The 14,431-nt window shown below is 43.6% G+C and overlaps 1 protein-coding gene across 4 annotated transcripts in view; it reads left to right on the forward strand.

Moving 5' to 3' along the window:
• The window catches only part of elmo1 (engulfment and cell motility 1 (ced-12 homolog, C. elegans)), a 282,334-nt gene that overhangs the window by 129,621 nt on the left and 138,282 nt on the right, over positions 1 to 14,431 (forward strand). For all 4 annotated transcript variants that reach the window (XM_068001271.1, XM_068001264.1, XM_068001286.1 and 1 more), the window contains one exon: positions 4,315 to 4,419. In XM_068001271.1, coding sequence (XP_067857372.1) covers positions 4,315 to 4,419 — 105 coding nt within the window. The remainder of the gene's footprint in view (positions 1 to 4,314; positions 4,420 to 14,431) is intronic.

Consider the following 14,431-nt stretch of genomic DNA (forward strand, 5'->3'; position numbering starts at 1 on the left):
GGTGTAGACCCAGGGAGCTCTACAGTGCCTCGCCCCAGCAGTCTGTTCATGATGTGTGAACCTAGACGTAGAGTATTGGTAGGATAGGAACATTAGGAACAGGACTTAGGCTATTCAGGGCGTTCTAACATGACTGGTATCGCAATGAAATGAAACTTCCTTCTCACCTTGACTTTCCAACAAGGTCACTGCACAGCAGTCGTGAACAGGAATGATTCATTTTCCCCTCCCCTGTTCACCCTCCTTTGAGGCCAACTGTATCGCCCAAACTGCACTTGTTAAGATTAGCTAACTCAGACCAGCGATTGAACCTGGCACTTTGTGGTTCGGTGCTCTGCTCGGGCAGTACATTTACCCACCCAAATCAACATTTGATACTGAAAACTGTGCTTGCGCTAAAACCATAATTATCTTGCAATGTGATCACACTAGGTGTTAACCTTGGTTCAGTAGGTAGCACTCTTGCCTCTTGAATTAGAAGGTTGTGGGTTCAAGCCCCACTCCAGAGACTTGATCACATAATCTAGGCTGACACTTCATTGCAGTACTAAGGGAGTGCTGCACTGTCAGAGGTTCCAACTGTTGGATGAGACGTTAAACCGAGGCCCCGTCTGCCCTTTCAGGTGGACGTAGAAGACCTATGGCACTATTCAAAGAAGAGCAGGGGAGTTCTCCCCGGTGTCCTGACCAATATTTATTCCTCAACTAACACCTAAAACACATTAACTCATTACTGTTTGTGGGACCTTGCTGTGCACATATTGATTGCTACAATTCCCTACATTACAACAGTGACTTCACTTCAAAAAATACTTCATTGGCTGTAAAGCGCTTTGGGACATCCTGAAGTCGTTAAAGGCGCTGTATAAATGCAGGTTCTTTCTTTCTTTCACTGTGGTTCAATAGGGGTATTCTTTTGAGGTTATAGTTGAGGCACTTTATTGGAGCAGAGTAGGGGAAGTTTTACTGTGCATCTAATAATGCCATACCTGAACTGGGCGTGCTGGCTGCTAATCAGGGTGCTAAAAATGGGAAGTGTTCCATTTCCCCAGTATTAACACCCCACACTGTGTCTTGGAGATGCTGTATTTCATGCCTGTGCCTGACTTCTTTGACTAATGCTAAGGCCTAGTTTTATGTGACTGTGAATGTGGCACATTATTTCCCCTTATACCTATCGATCTCTCTGCAACGTTCAATGCAGTCAGCCACTTCATTCTCCCCCATTGCCTCTCTTCTGTGGTCCACCTCCATGGGACCATCCTTTCCTAGTCCTATCTCTAACTGTCCCTTCATTGCTAGCACATCTCCTACAGTGACCTTTCCTCCCATCCTGGCATGGTCACCTCCGATGTTCCATCTTCGGCCCCTTCCTATTTAACATTTACATGTTGCCTCAGCTACCACATGCATTTATCAACGACACTCAGCCGTACCTCTCTGCCACCACCCTGGACTCCATGGCTGCTGCTGTGCTGTCCGACCGCCTGGCGGGATGAGCCAGAACTTCCTCCAGTGAAACATCAGCAAGACAAAGCCGCGCTGTTCAGTTCTCACCAGTAGATCAAACCCTCACGCCCCCAATTCCATCTCCCTTGCTGCCTGATCACTCAGTATGACAATGCGTAACCTTGGCGTATAATTCCTAAGCAGTTTGTAAGAAAGAAAGAACTTTCTTTTCATGATCTCAGGACGTCCCAAAGCGCTTTACAGCCAATGAAGTAGTTTTGAAGTGTAGTCATTGTTATACTGTGGGAAAAGTGGCAGCTAATTTGCGCAGAGCAAGGTCCCATAACAGCAATGAGATAATGACCTGATAATCTGTTTTAGTGATGTTGGTTGAGGGATGAATATTGGCCAGACACTCGGGAGAACTTCCCTGCTCTTCTTTGAAATAGTGCCATGGGAACTTTTATATCGGCCTGAGAGGGTAGGCAGGGCCTCGGTTTAATGTCCCATCAAAAAGACGGCACCTCTGACAGTGCAGCACTCCCTCAGTAACTGCACTGAACTGTCGGCCTAGATTTTGTACTCAATTCTCTGGAGTGCAACTTGAATCTACAACCTTATGACTCAGAGAGTGCCACCACTGAGCCACAGCTGACCCCTTGTAGTGTGGGAACAGGTTATTGATTGATTTTTCATTTGCACTGCTGATGCAGCACAGACTTGTAAAATTACCCCCTGTGCTTTTTTACATGTCCCTTTTAAATTCTGAGACTTGATCTTTAAAAATCCTTCACGGGGAAATTTGACCTCCGTGTGGAGTTGTGTTAAACCAATTGGAGGTAATATTTGATATTATAGCTTGACCTTTTTCAGTGAAATGAACAAGGAATTGAAGTACCCATTTGACATTTCAAATTTTTGTTGACATTTCGTTGTTTTAATAAAAAGAGTTTAGGAGAGTTGCATCGTCATATTTTTTAAATTTAGCCCGGAGTGTGATGAAGCTTGAAGGGAAAGAAAGTTTTAAAGTAAATGGCGTAGTTGTAGGAACATTTTCCAGTTTTTAGAAACAGTTGCAGAACTTTCCGTCAAATTTACGTTTTTGTCATTTTTACTTCTGCCAAGTGCAAACGCAGGCTTGATTTTTTTAAAGATGATTTTAAAATAATGCTTTTAGATTGCCGTCACTTTTATAGGATCAAGAGTTTCAGTGTTTCACACTGCATATTACTATTCCATCATCCCTTGTGAAGTTTTGCATTGTCCTTTGTTAAATGTAGAATTCAGATGCTGAATTCCTCCCTTGCCCTCCTGCACTGGAATGTCCCATTTCCAATGTAATCTCAGTAATTCCCGATAATGTAGCTGTGGCTCTAATGTAAGGTTCACTGCCTGGAGCCCAGAGATATACAGGTGTGGTTTGTATCCTGCACTCATGACTGCAAAGACAAGAATGTTCCTGGGCTTGCCTTGGTCTGGTGGCCAAATGTCTCAAAAAATGTACATTTCCGATGCTGTATTTTCTCTATAACCCATAAATTTAAAGTATTTTATCCCCAAGTCACATGGGCAGTCCTTATAATGTCAATCTTTCTCTCCCTAAAAAATCCACTTAAGATTCTTGCTTGAATTTGATTTTATTGGGTGATCAGCCGTGGCTCAGTTGATAGCACTCTCGCTCTGAGTCAGAAGGTTGCGGGTTCAAGACCCACTCCAGAGACTTGAGCACAAAATCTAGGCTCACACTCCAGTGCAGTACTGAGGGAGTGCTGCATGATCAGAGGTGCCGTCTTTCAGATGAGATGTTAAACCGAGGTCTGCCATCAGGTGACCAATATTTATACCTAAACCAACATCACTAAAACAGATTATCTAGTCATTATCACATTGCTGTTTGTGGGACCTTGCTGTGCGCAAATTGGCTGCCGCATTTCCTACATTACAACAGTCACTACACTTCAAAAGTACTTCATTGATTAAAGCACTTTGGGACGCCCTGAGGTTGTAGAAGGCGCTGTATAAATGCAAGTCTCTTTCTTTCTTAGTCCTCTGGCATAATCCAGAATGATCAGAAAATCACTGCGTGGCACAGTGTGTTGATGTGCCAGGTTGCTTAGTTTTTTCTAAGTCAAGTGGAAGGAGGCATGAGCTCTGTCAATACATGAACATTTGAGAAGGCCGGACAGGAAAAGAGTAGCTGGTCAATCTAGCCTGGCCCATACATTTGTGATGCCTTATGCACCTTGTCAAGAGACTCCCTACCTCTTAGTGCCGTGGGCAAAGTGAAAATCGAGATCAAAAACCCATGGCCAATTAGGTCTACTATTCTCTTGGGGGTGGGGAGAGAAATTGAACTGCCTAACATCTAACCTATTTCTTCCCTTGCATAATTTACAAACTTACAGACTAAGTATCTGTCAATGAGTGATGGATAAAGGCGTATTCAAAAGATTTGAAAGGGGGAAATGAGGAGAATTTTTTTTACGCAGCGAGTTATGATGATCTGGAATGCACTGCCTGAAAAGGTGGTGGAAGTAGATTCAATATTAACTTTCAAAGGGAATTGGATAAATACTTGAAAAGGAGAAATTTGCAGGGCTATGGGGAAAGAGCAGAGGGGGAGTGGGACTAAATGGATAACTCTTTCAAAGAGCCGGCACAGGCACGATGGGCCGAATGGCTTCCTTATATGCTGTATGATTCTATGACTTGTACATGAATGTGATCCACCAGACCTGTGAGATCTTAAACATGTTTTACCTGCTTAGTTTTTGGTGTGATTGCTGGTAATTAAGACTCAGAACAGTTGCTTGCCTGTGAGCTGGCGTTCTTTTTGTAAATGTTTCTTTTATTCCTTCGATCTAGAATCATGTGAATCCAGCCATGGATTTTACAGAGACCCCACCAGGAATGCTGGCCCTTGACAACATGCTGTACTTTGCCAAGCACCATCAGGACGCTTACATTAGGGTAAGACCTGTCACTTAATCTCATTTGTAGTTACTGCAAACATCCCAGATCTTTCCACCCCTGATTGATGCCATGTATCTGGAATACAAAGGGGAGGAAGTTATGCTTCAGTTGTATAGAGCCTTGGTCAGACCCCATCTGGAATATTGCGTTCAATTTTGGGCACCGCACTTTAGGAAAGATATATTGGCCTTAGAGGGGGTGCAGTGCTGATTCACCAGAATAACATCAGAGCTAAAAGGGTTAAATTATAAGGACAGATTGCTTAAACTTGGCTTGTATTCCCTTGAGTATAGAAGATTGAGGGGTGATCTGATTGAGGTGTTTAAAATGATAAAGGGATTAGATAGAGTAGAGAGAGAAGTTATTTCCTCTAGCGGGGAATCAAGATCAAGGGGACGTAATCTTAAAATTAGAGCTAAGCCATTTAGGAGGGAAGTCAGGACGCACTTTTTCACATAAAGGGTAGTAGAAATCTGGAATTCTCTTCCCCCAAAAGTCTCGATGCTGGTGGACAATTGGAACTTTCAAGACTGAGGTCGATAAATTTTTGTTCGGTAAGGGTATCAAGACGTGGAGCTATGGCAGGCAAATAGAGTTGAAGCACAGATTCAGACATGATCTAATTGATCATGTGTTTGTTAAGTTTAATTCCGGCAAGTGAATAGTTTCAGTTTTGCGAAAATCATGAGCTCCTGGCGACTGGCTACAGGCATAAGGACGGAGAGGAGAGAGGGGAGCTTGGAGTAATGGAGGAAAACAGTTTGCCCTGCAGGATGAACTCTGGACTAATAATTTGGCCACGGAGAGGAAGAGGTGGCGTTGTTTCAGGCGGTCGAGCCAGATCTAGCAACGAGCGACCAGCCTGGCTGTGTATCCCGTGTGCTTGATTTGAAGGAGTGAAGGAGGATGTATTAGGAGAGCAGCAGGAGTCAGAAGTCAAAGGATCTGCGGGGGTCGAGGGTGTTGAAAGCAGAAGCAAGGGGGCTACTGAGTAGGTTGATGGGTTTGTCGTGACAGGTGGCAGGCCAGAGGAAAGGGAGTTGATTGGGTGCTGGAGAGAGAACTGGGTGATGGTTATTTTTTCCCAGCAGTGGAGGGTTATATTATGAGGAGAGATTACATAAACTGGGCTTGTATTCACTGGAATTTAGAAGATTAAGGGGTGATTTGATCCAAGTTTTCAAGATATTAAGGGGAACTGATAGGGTAGAGAGAGAGAAATTATTTCCACTGGTTGGGGAGTCTAGGACTAGGGGACATAGCCTAAAAATTAGAACCAGGATTTTCAGGAGTGGAGTTAGGAAACACCTCTACACGCAAAGGGTGGTAGAAGTTTGGAACTCTCTTCCGCAAACGTCAGATGATACAAGCTCAGTTGTTAATTTTAAATCTGAGATTGATAGATTTTTGTTAACCAAAGGTTTTAAGGGATCATGGGACTAAGGTGGGTACATGGAGTTAGGTCACAGATCAGCCATGATCTCATTGGATGGTGGACAGGCTCGAGGGGCTAAATGGCCTACTCCTGTTCTTATGTTCGTACGATAATGGAGGTGATTGGGAGATATTGATAACAAGGAAGAGGTTGGTGATAGTCCTGTCAGTGATGGAAAACTCAAAGGTGGGCGAAGGCTTCCATAATGGCAGCATGTAAGTGGTGGCTGTGGGGATGCTGCAAAAGTTGCTATACAGGAGGAGACTGAATAAGGACAGGAGCATGGAGAAGTTAGAGGATAAAAGACAGGTGAAATTTGGGTGTAATTTGAAATCACCAAGGATGAGGACATGCTTGATAAAAATACAACGAGGAAAATGGTAAGGTGAATTCAGCACTGAGCTGCAAAAAGTGGTAGACAGTAAAAACTTTGAAAGGCAGTTGGAGGTATGGTATGGAATAAGGGGCTCAAAGGGAAAAAAGGGCTAGAGAGGTAGGGGGTTGAGATGAGGTAGGCTCTGGAGATGAGAGCCACTGTGGTTTGGGTGGGGAACATGGCCGAATGTGTAGCCAAGCAGATGGCCCTGATGAGGTGAAAGTCACCATTGGTGAACCAGGTTGAGGCCTGGCCTAGGATGTCACAAGACTCAACCAGGTTGAGGTTACGGATGGGGATGTTCATATTTGCAAGTTAACAGACATCTTGCGGGGCAATCTGTAGTAGAGCGGTAATGGAAGGCCCACCAAGGGAGGTTGGCAGGAGGGATGGGTAACATGGAGAGAGGACTGGGAAGAAGGTAGGAGAAGTTTATCCTTGAGTGGGCAGCGTGTGCATCTGGAGAGAGGTGCTGCTAACTGGGTTCAGTGAGGCATGTGCCACAGAGAGTGTGGTGGAGGGTGCCTAGAATATAGATAAACCTTGGACCTGTCAAGGAGGGATGAGCCTGAAATGGTGACAGCAGAGAAGATTCGCATGAATTTAAGATCATCACCAAAAGAACCAAGAGAAAAGTTCGGAGAAACTTTTTTTATGCAGAGGGTTGCGAGGACATGGAATGTCCTCCCAGTAACAGTGGTGGCAGAAGAATCTGTAATAGTTTTTAAAAAGAAAGTTGATAAGTAGTTGAAAGAGGAAATAATTAGAAGGGTACAGGGAAAGGACATGAGAGTGGGGCTAAGTGGGACAGCTCTTTCAGAGACCCAGCACTGGAGCAATGGGTTGAATGGCCTCTTGTATGCTGTGAAATTCTAAGGAGTGATATGTGGGATGAGAGGCAGAGAGGACTGTGTGGCAGTGAGGTGGAGGAAGGGAAGTGATGGGAGTGAATGCGAGTACTGATAGAGGAGGGGGATGCAGGTGATAGAAAGGGGCAGAATGGGCTAGGAAAACAGAGGTCGGGGAGCTTGGATCCAGAGTGACGGCCAAAAGGCACACAAAGTGGAGACGAGAGGTAACCTTGATTTACATGCAGAACCCCGTACCTTGCATTATGTAGAGGATACTGGTTTGAAGTCTGCACAGATGCAGGAGCTCTTTCAAGCCATGTCTTTGGAGGTCTGGTGTGTGGGCTTATCTTCGTAATGGGGGACTTATACTGGCAAATTCGTACCAGCATGGGCTCAGTATTATCGCAGTGTGATGTTGCGCATATTAACTGGGTGTTAGACAGCCCTTTGAAGTACTGAAGAAGGACCTATCTACTTGGAGATGGCATCATGCTACTTCAAGTTTATAAGGCCTCTATTTTCGGATTGTTCTTTTGCTATCTCTTTTTCTTCATGCATGAAAGGCGGGCTTCAGAACTTACTGAATTATCGTCTCCGCTTCTGTTCAGCTCACTGCACAAGCTAATGAAGCTTGGAGCATGAAATCGTGTTGCTGTGATAATTGTTTAAGTGCCAGAATTCATCTTGCCCAGTATCAGATGGTGCTTTGTAAAACTCTGAGGACTCCAAAAACAATAACGGGGGGAGGAGTGGGGGAAAGAAACTAAACTACAGTTTAAAGGATTTATACAGAGACTGCAGTGAATAACAAAATGTTCTGCTGTTTCATAATGCTGATTACCCTTTGTTGTTTTGCAATTTAAAGGACAATATATTACTTGAAGGCTGTTAAATATTCAAAGTATGTATCTGCAAACTATCTATAAAACTACGGTTAGGAAGGATGGGACTGGACAGGGTCCTTTGCTGACTCCCAACATCCTATTCCTGGGAGTGGTCTTTAAGGAGGAAGGCTGTCGGATTAACTTTCCACCCCAGACTACACTCCCCAAGGGTAATTTTCTGCCATTGGGCGAGGTTCTCCACCATCAACAGGCACTTAAACATTTTACCTCGCTTGCCAACTTAAACTTTAAAAAAACATCCCCAACAACTCTTTCAAAAATTCACTTAACAATAGTTCTCATTATACAACATACTTCTCAGTCATCAAATAAAGGTAAGATTTGGAAATGGCTAGCAAAGCCCCAGATAAATGTGATTCTTTATTTCTGTTTTGCACTTTCTGTCAGTGGGCTCAGCGATTCAGTGGTAAAATCCCTTTAAAGACTTCACCGACCTCAAGATTTGGCCCTTTAATATCCCCTTCTGACCATCTTCAATTCTTGTAATAAGAAAATAAGAAATAGGAGCAGGAGTAGGCCATACGGCCCCTCGAGCCTGTTCCGTCATTCAATAAGATCATGGCTGATCTTCGACCTCAACTCCACTTTCTCGCCCAATCCCCATATCCCTTGATTCCCCTAGAGTCCAAAAATCTATCGATCTCAGTCATGAATATAATCAACGACTGAGCATCCACAGCCGTCTGGGGTAAAGAATTCTAAATATTCACAACCCCCTGAGTGAAGAAATTTTTCCTCATCTCACTCCTAAGTGTCCAACCCCTTATCCTAAGACTATGCCCCCTAGTTCTAGACTCTCCAGCCAGAGGAAACATCCTCTCAGAATCTACCCTGTCAAGCCCTCTTAGAATCTTACATGTTTCAATGAGATCACCTCTCATTCTTCTAAACTCCAGAGAGTATAGGCCCATTCTACTCACTCTCTCCTCATAGGACAACCCTCTCATCCCAGGAATTAATCTATTGAACCTTCGTTGCACCCCCTCCAAGGCAAATATATTCTTCCTTAGGTAAGGAGACCAAAATTGCATACAGTACAGTACTCCAGGTGTGGCCCTGTACAACTGTAATAAGACTTCCTTACTCTTGTATTCTAACCCCCTTGCAATAAAGGCCAACACACTATTTGCCTTCCTAATTGCTTGCTGTACCTGCATGTTAACTTTCTGTGTTTCGGAATATTTCTCCTTGTTTCTCCCCACCCCCTTCCCAACACAAGTTATTGCAATTGCATTTTTTCTGTCATGGATGTCTATTTGGTTTCACGGAATGGGCAAAATCCTGTTTTGCCCTCAGACTCCAAGTAACGGTTACTTTGATACCTAGAATGAAATTAAGAAAGGGTTTTGCAAAAAATTCAACCGTCACCAGCACTGAACTGCATTCATTCTTGATCAGAGTCCTCTAACTCCAGCCGGTATAGTGTCGTTACAGAAGCCAGGTCAGACAGGGCAAAGGGCAGTCGGGGGCAAATAGGGGGAGGAATTTCTGAAGTGTGTTCAGGAGAACTTTCTTAATCAATATGTTTCCGGCCCAATGAGGAAGGAGGCATTGCTGGATCTGGTTCTGGGGAATGAGGGGGTCAAGTGGGAGCAAGTGTCAGTGGGGGAACATTTAGAGAACAGTGATCATAGTATCATAAGGTTTAGATTAGTTATGGAAAAGGACAAGGACCAATCTAGAGTGAAAATACTTAATTGGAAGAGGGCCAATTTCAGTGGGTTTAGAATGGATCGGGCCCGGGTTAATTGGAATCAAAGATTGGCAGGCAAAATTGTAATCGAACAATGGGCGGCCTTTAAAAAGGAGATGGTTCGGGTACAGTCTAGGTACATTCCCACGATGGGGAAAGGTAGGGCAACCGAAGCCAGAGCTCCCTGGATGACGAAAGAGATAGAGAGTAAGATGAAGCAGAGAAAGGGGGCATATAACAGATGTCAGTTTGATAGTACAAGTGAGAACCAGGCTGAATATAGAAAGTGCAGAGGAAAAATAAAAAAGGAAATAAGAGGTGCAAAGAGAGAATATGAGAATAGACTGGTGGCTAACATAAAAGGGAATCTAAAAGTCTTCTATAGGCATATAAATAGTGAACGGGTAGTAAGAGGAGGGGTAGGGCAGATTAGGGACCAAAAAGGAGATCCACGCAAGGAGACAGAGGGCATGGCTGAGGCACTAAATGAGTACTTTGCATCTGTCTTTACCAAGGAAGAAGATGTTGCCAAAGTCACAGTAAAAGAGGAGGTAGTTGAGATACTGGATGGGCTAAAGATTGATAAAGAGGAGATAGCAGAAATACTGGCTGCATTTAAAGTAGATAAGTCACCCGGTCCAGATGGGATGCATCCTAGGTTGCTGAGGGAAGTAAGGGTGGAAATTGCAGAGGTACTGACCATAACCTCCCAAACATCCTTAGATACGGGGGTGATGCCAGAGCATTGAAGAATTGCAAATGTTACACCCTTGTTCAAAGAAGGATAAACCCAGCAACTACAGGCCAGTCAGTTTGACTTTGGTGGTGGGGAAGCTTTTAGAAACGATAATCTGGCACAAAATTAATAGTTACTTGGACAAGTATGGATTAATTAAGGAAAGCCAGCACAGATTTGTTAAAAGCAAATCGTGTTTAACTAACTTGATTAAGTTTTTCGATGAGATAACAGAGAGGGTTAATGTTGTGTATATGAACTTTTAAAAGACGTTTGATAAAGTGCCACATAATAGGCTTGTCAGCAAAATTGAAGCCCATGGAATAAAAGGGGCAGTTGCAGCATGGATACAAAATTGGCTAAGTGACAGGAAACAGAGAGTAATGAACGGTTGTTTTTCGGACTGGAGGAAGGTATACAGTGATGTTCCCCAGGGATCGGTACTAGGACCAGTGGTTTTTTTGATATATATTAATGACTTGGACTTGGATGTACAGGGCACAATTTTCAAAATTTGCAAATGACACAAAACTTGGAAGTGTAGTAAACTTCAAGAGGACATAGACAGGCTGTTGGAATGGGCGTACACATGGCAGACGAAATTTAACGGAGAGAAGTGCGAAGTGATACATTTTGGCAGGAAGAACGAGGAGAGGCAGTATAAGCTAAATGGTACAATTCTAAAGGGGGTGCAGGAACAGAGAGACCTGGGGTATGTATGAACAAATCTTTGAAGGTGGCCAGACAGGTTGAGAAAGCGGTTAATAAAGCATACGGGATCCTGGGCTTTATAAATGGAGGCACAGAGTACAAAAGCAAGGAAATTATGTTGAATCTTGTAAACTGGTTTGGCCACAACTGGAGTATTGGAAGGATGTGATGGCCTTAGAGAGGGTGCAGAAAAGATTGACTTGATGGTTTCTGTGTTGGAGGACTTCAGTTACGTAGATAGACTGGAGAAGTTGGGGTTGTTCTTCTTAGAGCAGAGAAGATTGAGAGGAGATTTGATAGATGTGTTCAAAATGAAGGGTTTAGATAAAGTAAATAAAGAGAAACTGTTCCCATTGGTGGATGGGTTGAGAACCAGAGAGAACAGATTTAAGGTGATTGGCAAAAAGCCAAAGGTGACATGAGGAATAATTTCTTTACGCAGCGAGTGGTTAGGATCTGGAATGTGCTGCCTGAAAGGGTGGCGGAAGCAGATTCAATCGTGGCCTTCAAAAAGGAATTGGATAAATACTTGAAGGGAAAAAATTTGCAGGGCTACGGGGAAACAGCCGGCACAGGCTCGATGGGCCAAATGGCCTCCTTCTGTGCTGTAACCATTCTATGATTCTATGACAGTCTAGATATTGGAACTGTAGATTCTTGGCTTTGCTGTTGCAGTAATTAATATTGCCCATACTAAACCTGATGTATTGGGCCCGAACCCTTGCACCCATGGAGATCTCGTTAGAGGTACCTTCAGAGAAGTGTCTTTCCTCCTTGATAGGATTTTCGCGGAGCACCATCCCAAAGCAAGCCTTTAAACTTGCACAAAATCGTTCTAGGCAACCAGTAGCTTCACAAACTAGGTCCTAGGCTCAAATTGCAATGTCCATAATCCCCAATTTTATCCAAGAAGGCCCAGTATGTTATGAATCACTGCACAATGTATATTTGCGAGAAATATTTGGAAATTGGTTATTCTTGCTGATCTTTCCTACAGGCATTAGATGTCAAGACCACCAGGGTGAAGTAGATCATCTCGTGGTTTGGACTTGCACTCTTGTTCACACTGTGCTCATCCTGTGTTTTATTGCTAGATACGAAAAGATAACAGAATTTAATTTCAGAAGAAAAAAGTGTCCAACAAGCTGGTGTTCAGTTTTTAATTGTTAACTTAAAAATTTTGGTATCCAGTTTGCATTAGTGAAATTGAAGGAACACATGCCTAATAGCACTATTCATGAGGCCCGTTAACTATTCAAGCGATGAGATAGGCTCAGAGTAAGTTTTGATGAAGGAAGGAGCATGTTGAGATCAATGAGAAGAAAGCAGTGTACCAGCTTTATCTGTGCTTGCATTCCTTCTGAGGCTGCACGTCATTCAACAACAACAGCCTGCATTTATATAGCACCTTTAACGTAGAAAAACACGCCAAGGCACTTCACAGGAGCGTTATCAAAAAAATTTGACACCGAACCACATAAGGAGGTATTAGGACAGGTGACCCAAAGTTGTTCAAAGAGGTAGGTTTTAAGGTGCCTCTTAAAGGAGGAGAGCGAAGCAGAGAGGTTGAGGGAGGGAATTCCACAGCTTAGGGCCTGGGCAACTGAAGGTACGGCCGCCAGTGGAGCGATTAAAATTGGGGATGCACAAGAGACGTGAATTGGAGGAGCACAGAGATCTCGGAGGGTTGTAGGGATGGAAGAGGGTACAGAGATAGGGAGGGCGAGGCCATGGAGGGATTTGAACACAAGGATGATAATTTTAAAATCGAGGCATTCCCGGACATAGTGCCAACATAGGTCAGCAAGTTTTGGGTGAGCTCAAGTTTATGGAGGGTGGAAGATGGGAAGCCGGCCAGAACATTGGAATGGTCAAGCCTAGAGGTAAGAAAAAATGGATGAGGGTTTCAGCAGCAGATGAGCTGAGGCAGGGGTGGAGACGGGCAATATTACAGAGGTGGAAGTAGGTGGCCTTGTTGATGGAGCAAATATGTGGTTGGAAGCTCATCTCAGGGTCAATTAGGATGCCACGGTTGCGAATTGTCTGGGTTCAGCCTCAGACAGTGGCCAGGGAGAGGGAAGGAGTCAGTGGAGAGAAAACTGAGTTTGTGGCGGGGACCGAAGACGATGGCTTCAGTCTTATAATATTTTTTGCTCATCCGGTACTGGATGTCGGACAAGCAGTGTGACAGATCAGAGACAATGAAGAGCTCGAGAGAGGTGGTGGTGGTGGTGATGGTGAGGTAGAGCTGGGTGTCGTCAGCCTGCATGTGGAACCTGCCGTTGTGTTGGTTCAAAGTTGGTTCTTCCAACACTTTTGTCACAGCAAGTCCCAAGTTTCCCATTTCTTGCAAGAGTAACATCGAGCCATTTATTTGAATGGTGTGAAGTCGGTCCCAGAAGAGAGTCCTCTGTGTCCTGCATTTCAAACGGGGAGAAAGGGAATCTGAAAATAAAGCTCATTGCCAGCAGCAAAAGAAGATCTTTACAGTGATTATTATGGTTTAGCACAGCATTCTTCCAGCTCTATAAGCATTAGATGTAACTTTTAGCAAAAGGAAAAGGGCAGAATATATTCTGGTCATTCAGGCAGATGTAAGTAATGAAGGGATCACAGTGTGCCATAGCCTCTGGACAGAGAATAATGCAAGGAGAAATATTTGATGATATTCATACTGGTTTCAGAAAATGAGTGAAGTATTGTCATTGAATTACTTTGTAATGTCAGTAAACACAAGGGATCTTGATCCGTGGTCTCTCTGCACATGGTTTGACAAGTCTTTCGGAATGTCCTGGAGTCTCCAGGAATTGGAAGATTAATCTCCAGGACACTGCTGCGAGCAAGTGGGGATAAAAATCATAGGGGCAGTGAAAGAATTGTGTTTTTCATTTTCATTTATTAGTTATAAAAATATTGGAGACGGATTAATAAAAAGGCTGTTTGACTGAGTGGGGTGTTTGGAGGTGGGAGGTCATGTGAGGAAACCTTCAGGAATATGTCCAATCAGAGTTGGCAACCCTACTCTGCACTGACATAAATGTTTGCAAAAAAATGTATATAATATGAGAAGTGTTTGTGTTTCTAGTGATCAGTGAGTGTCGATTTTCAACATCCCCATTGGGTGTGTTTTAATGTTTTAAGTCTTTCTAGTTTTTTTTCCCTTTCGAAGTGCTTATTTTCTTGGTTATGCAAGCAAGCAGACATCGTGACACTCCTCAACCATCTCAAACCACTAAAAATAAAATTTATAACGTACATTAAAAAAAATTTAACACAGTGCAAATTTACCCATTAGCTATCCC

This window comes from Heptranchias perlo, chromosome 2 (assembly GCF_035084215.1).
Source record: "Heptranchias perlo isolate sHepPer1 chromosome 2, sHepPer1.hap1, whole genome shotgun sequence".
In the NCBI taxonomy this organism is placed as follows: domain Eukaryota; kingdom Metazoa; phylum Chordata; class Chondrichthyes; order Hexanchiformes; family Hexanchidae; genus Heptranchias; species Heptranchias perlo.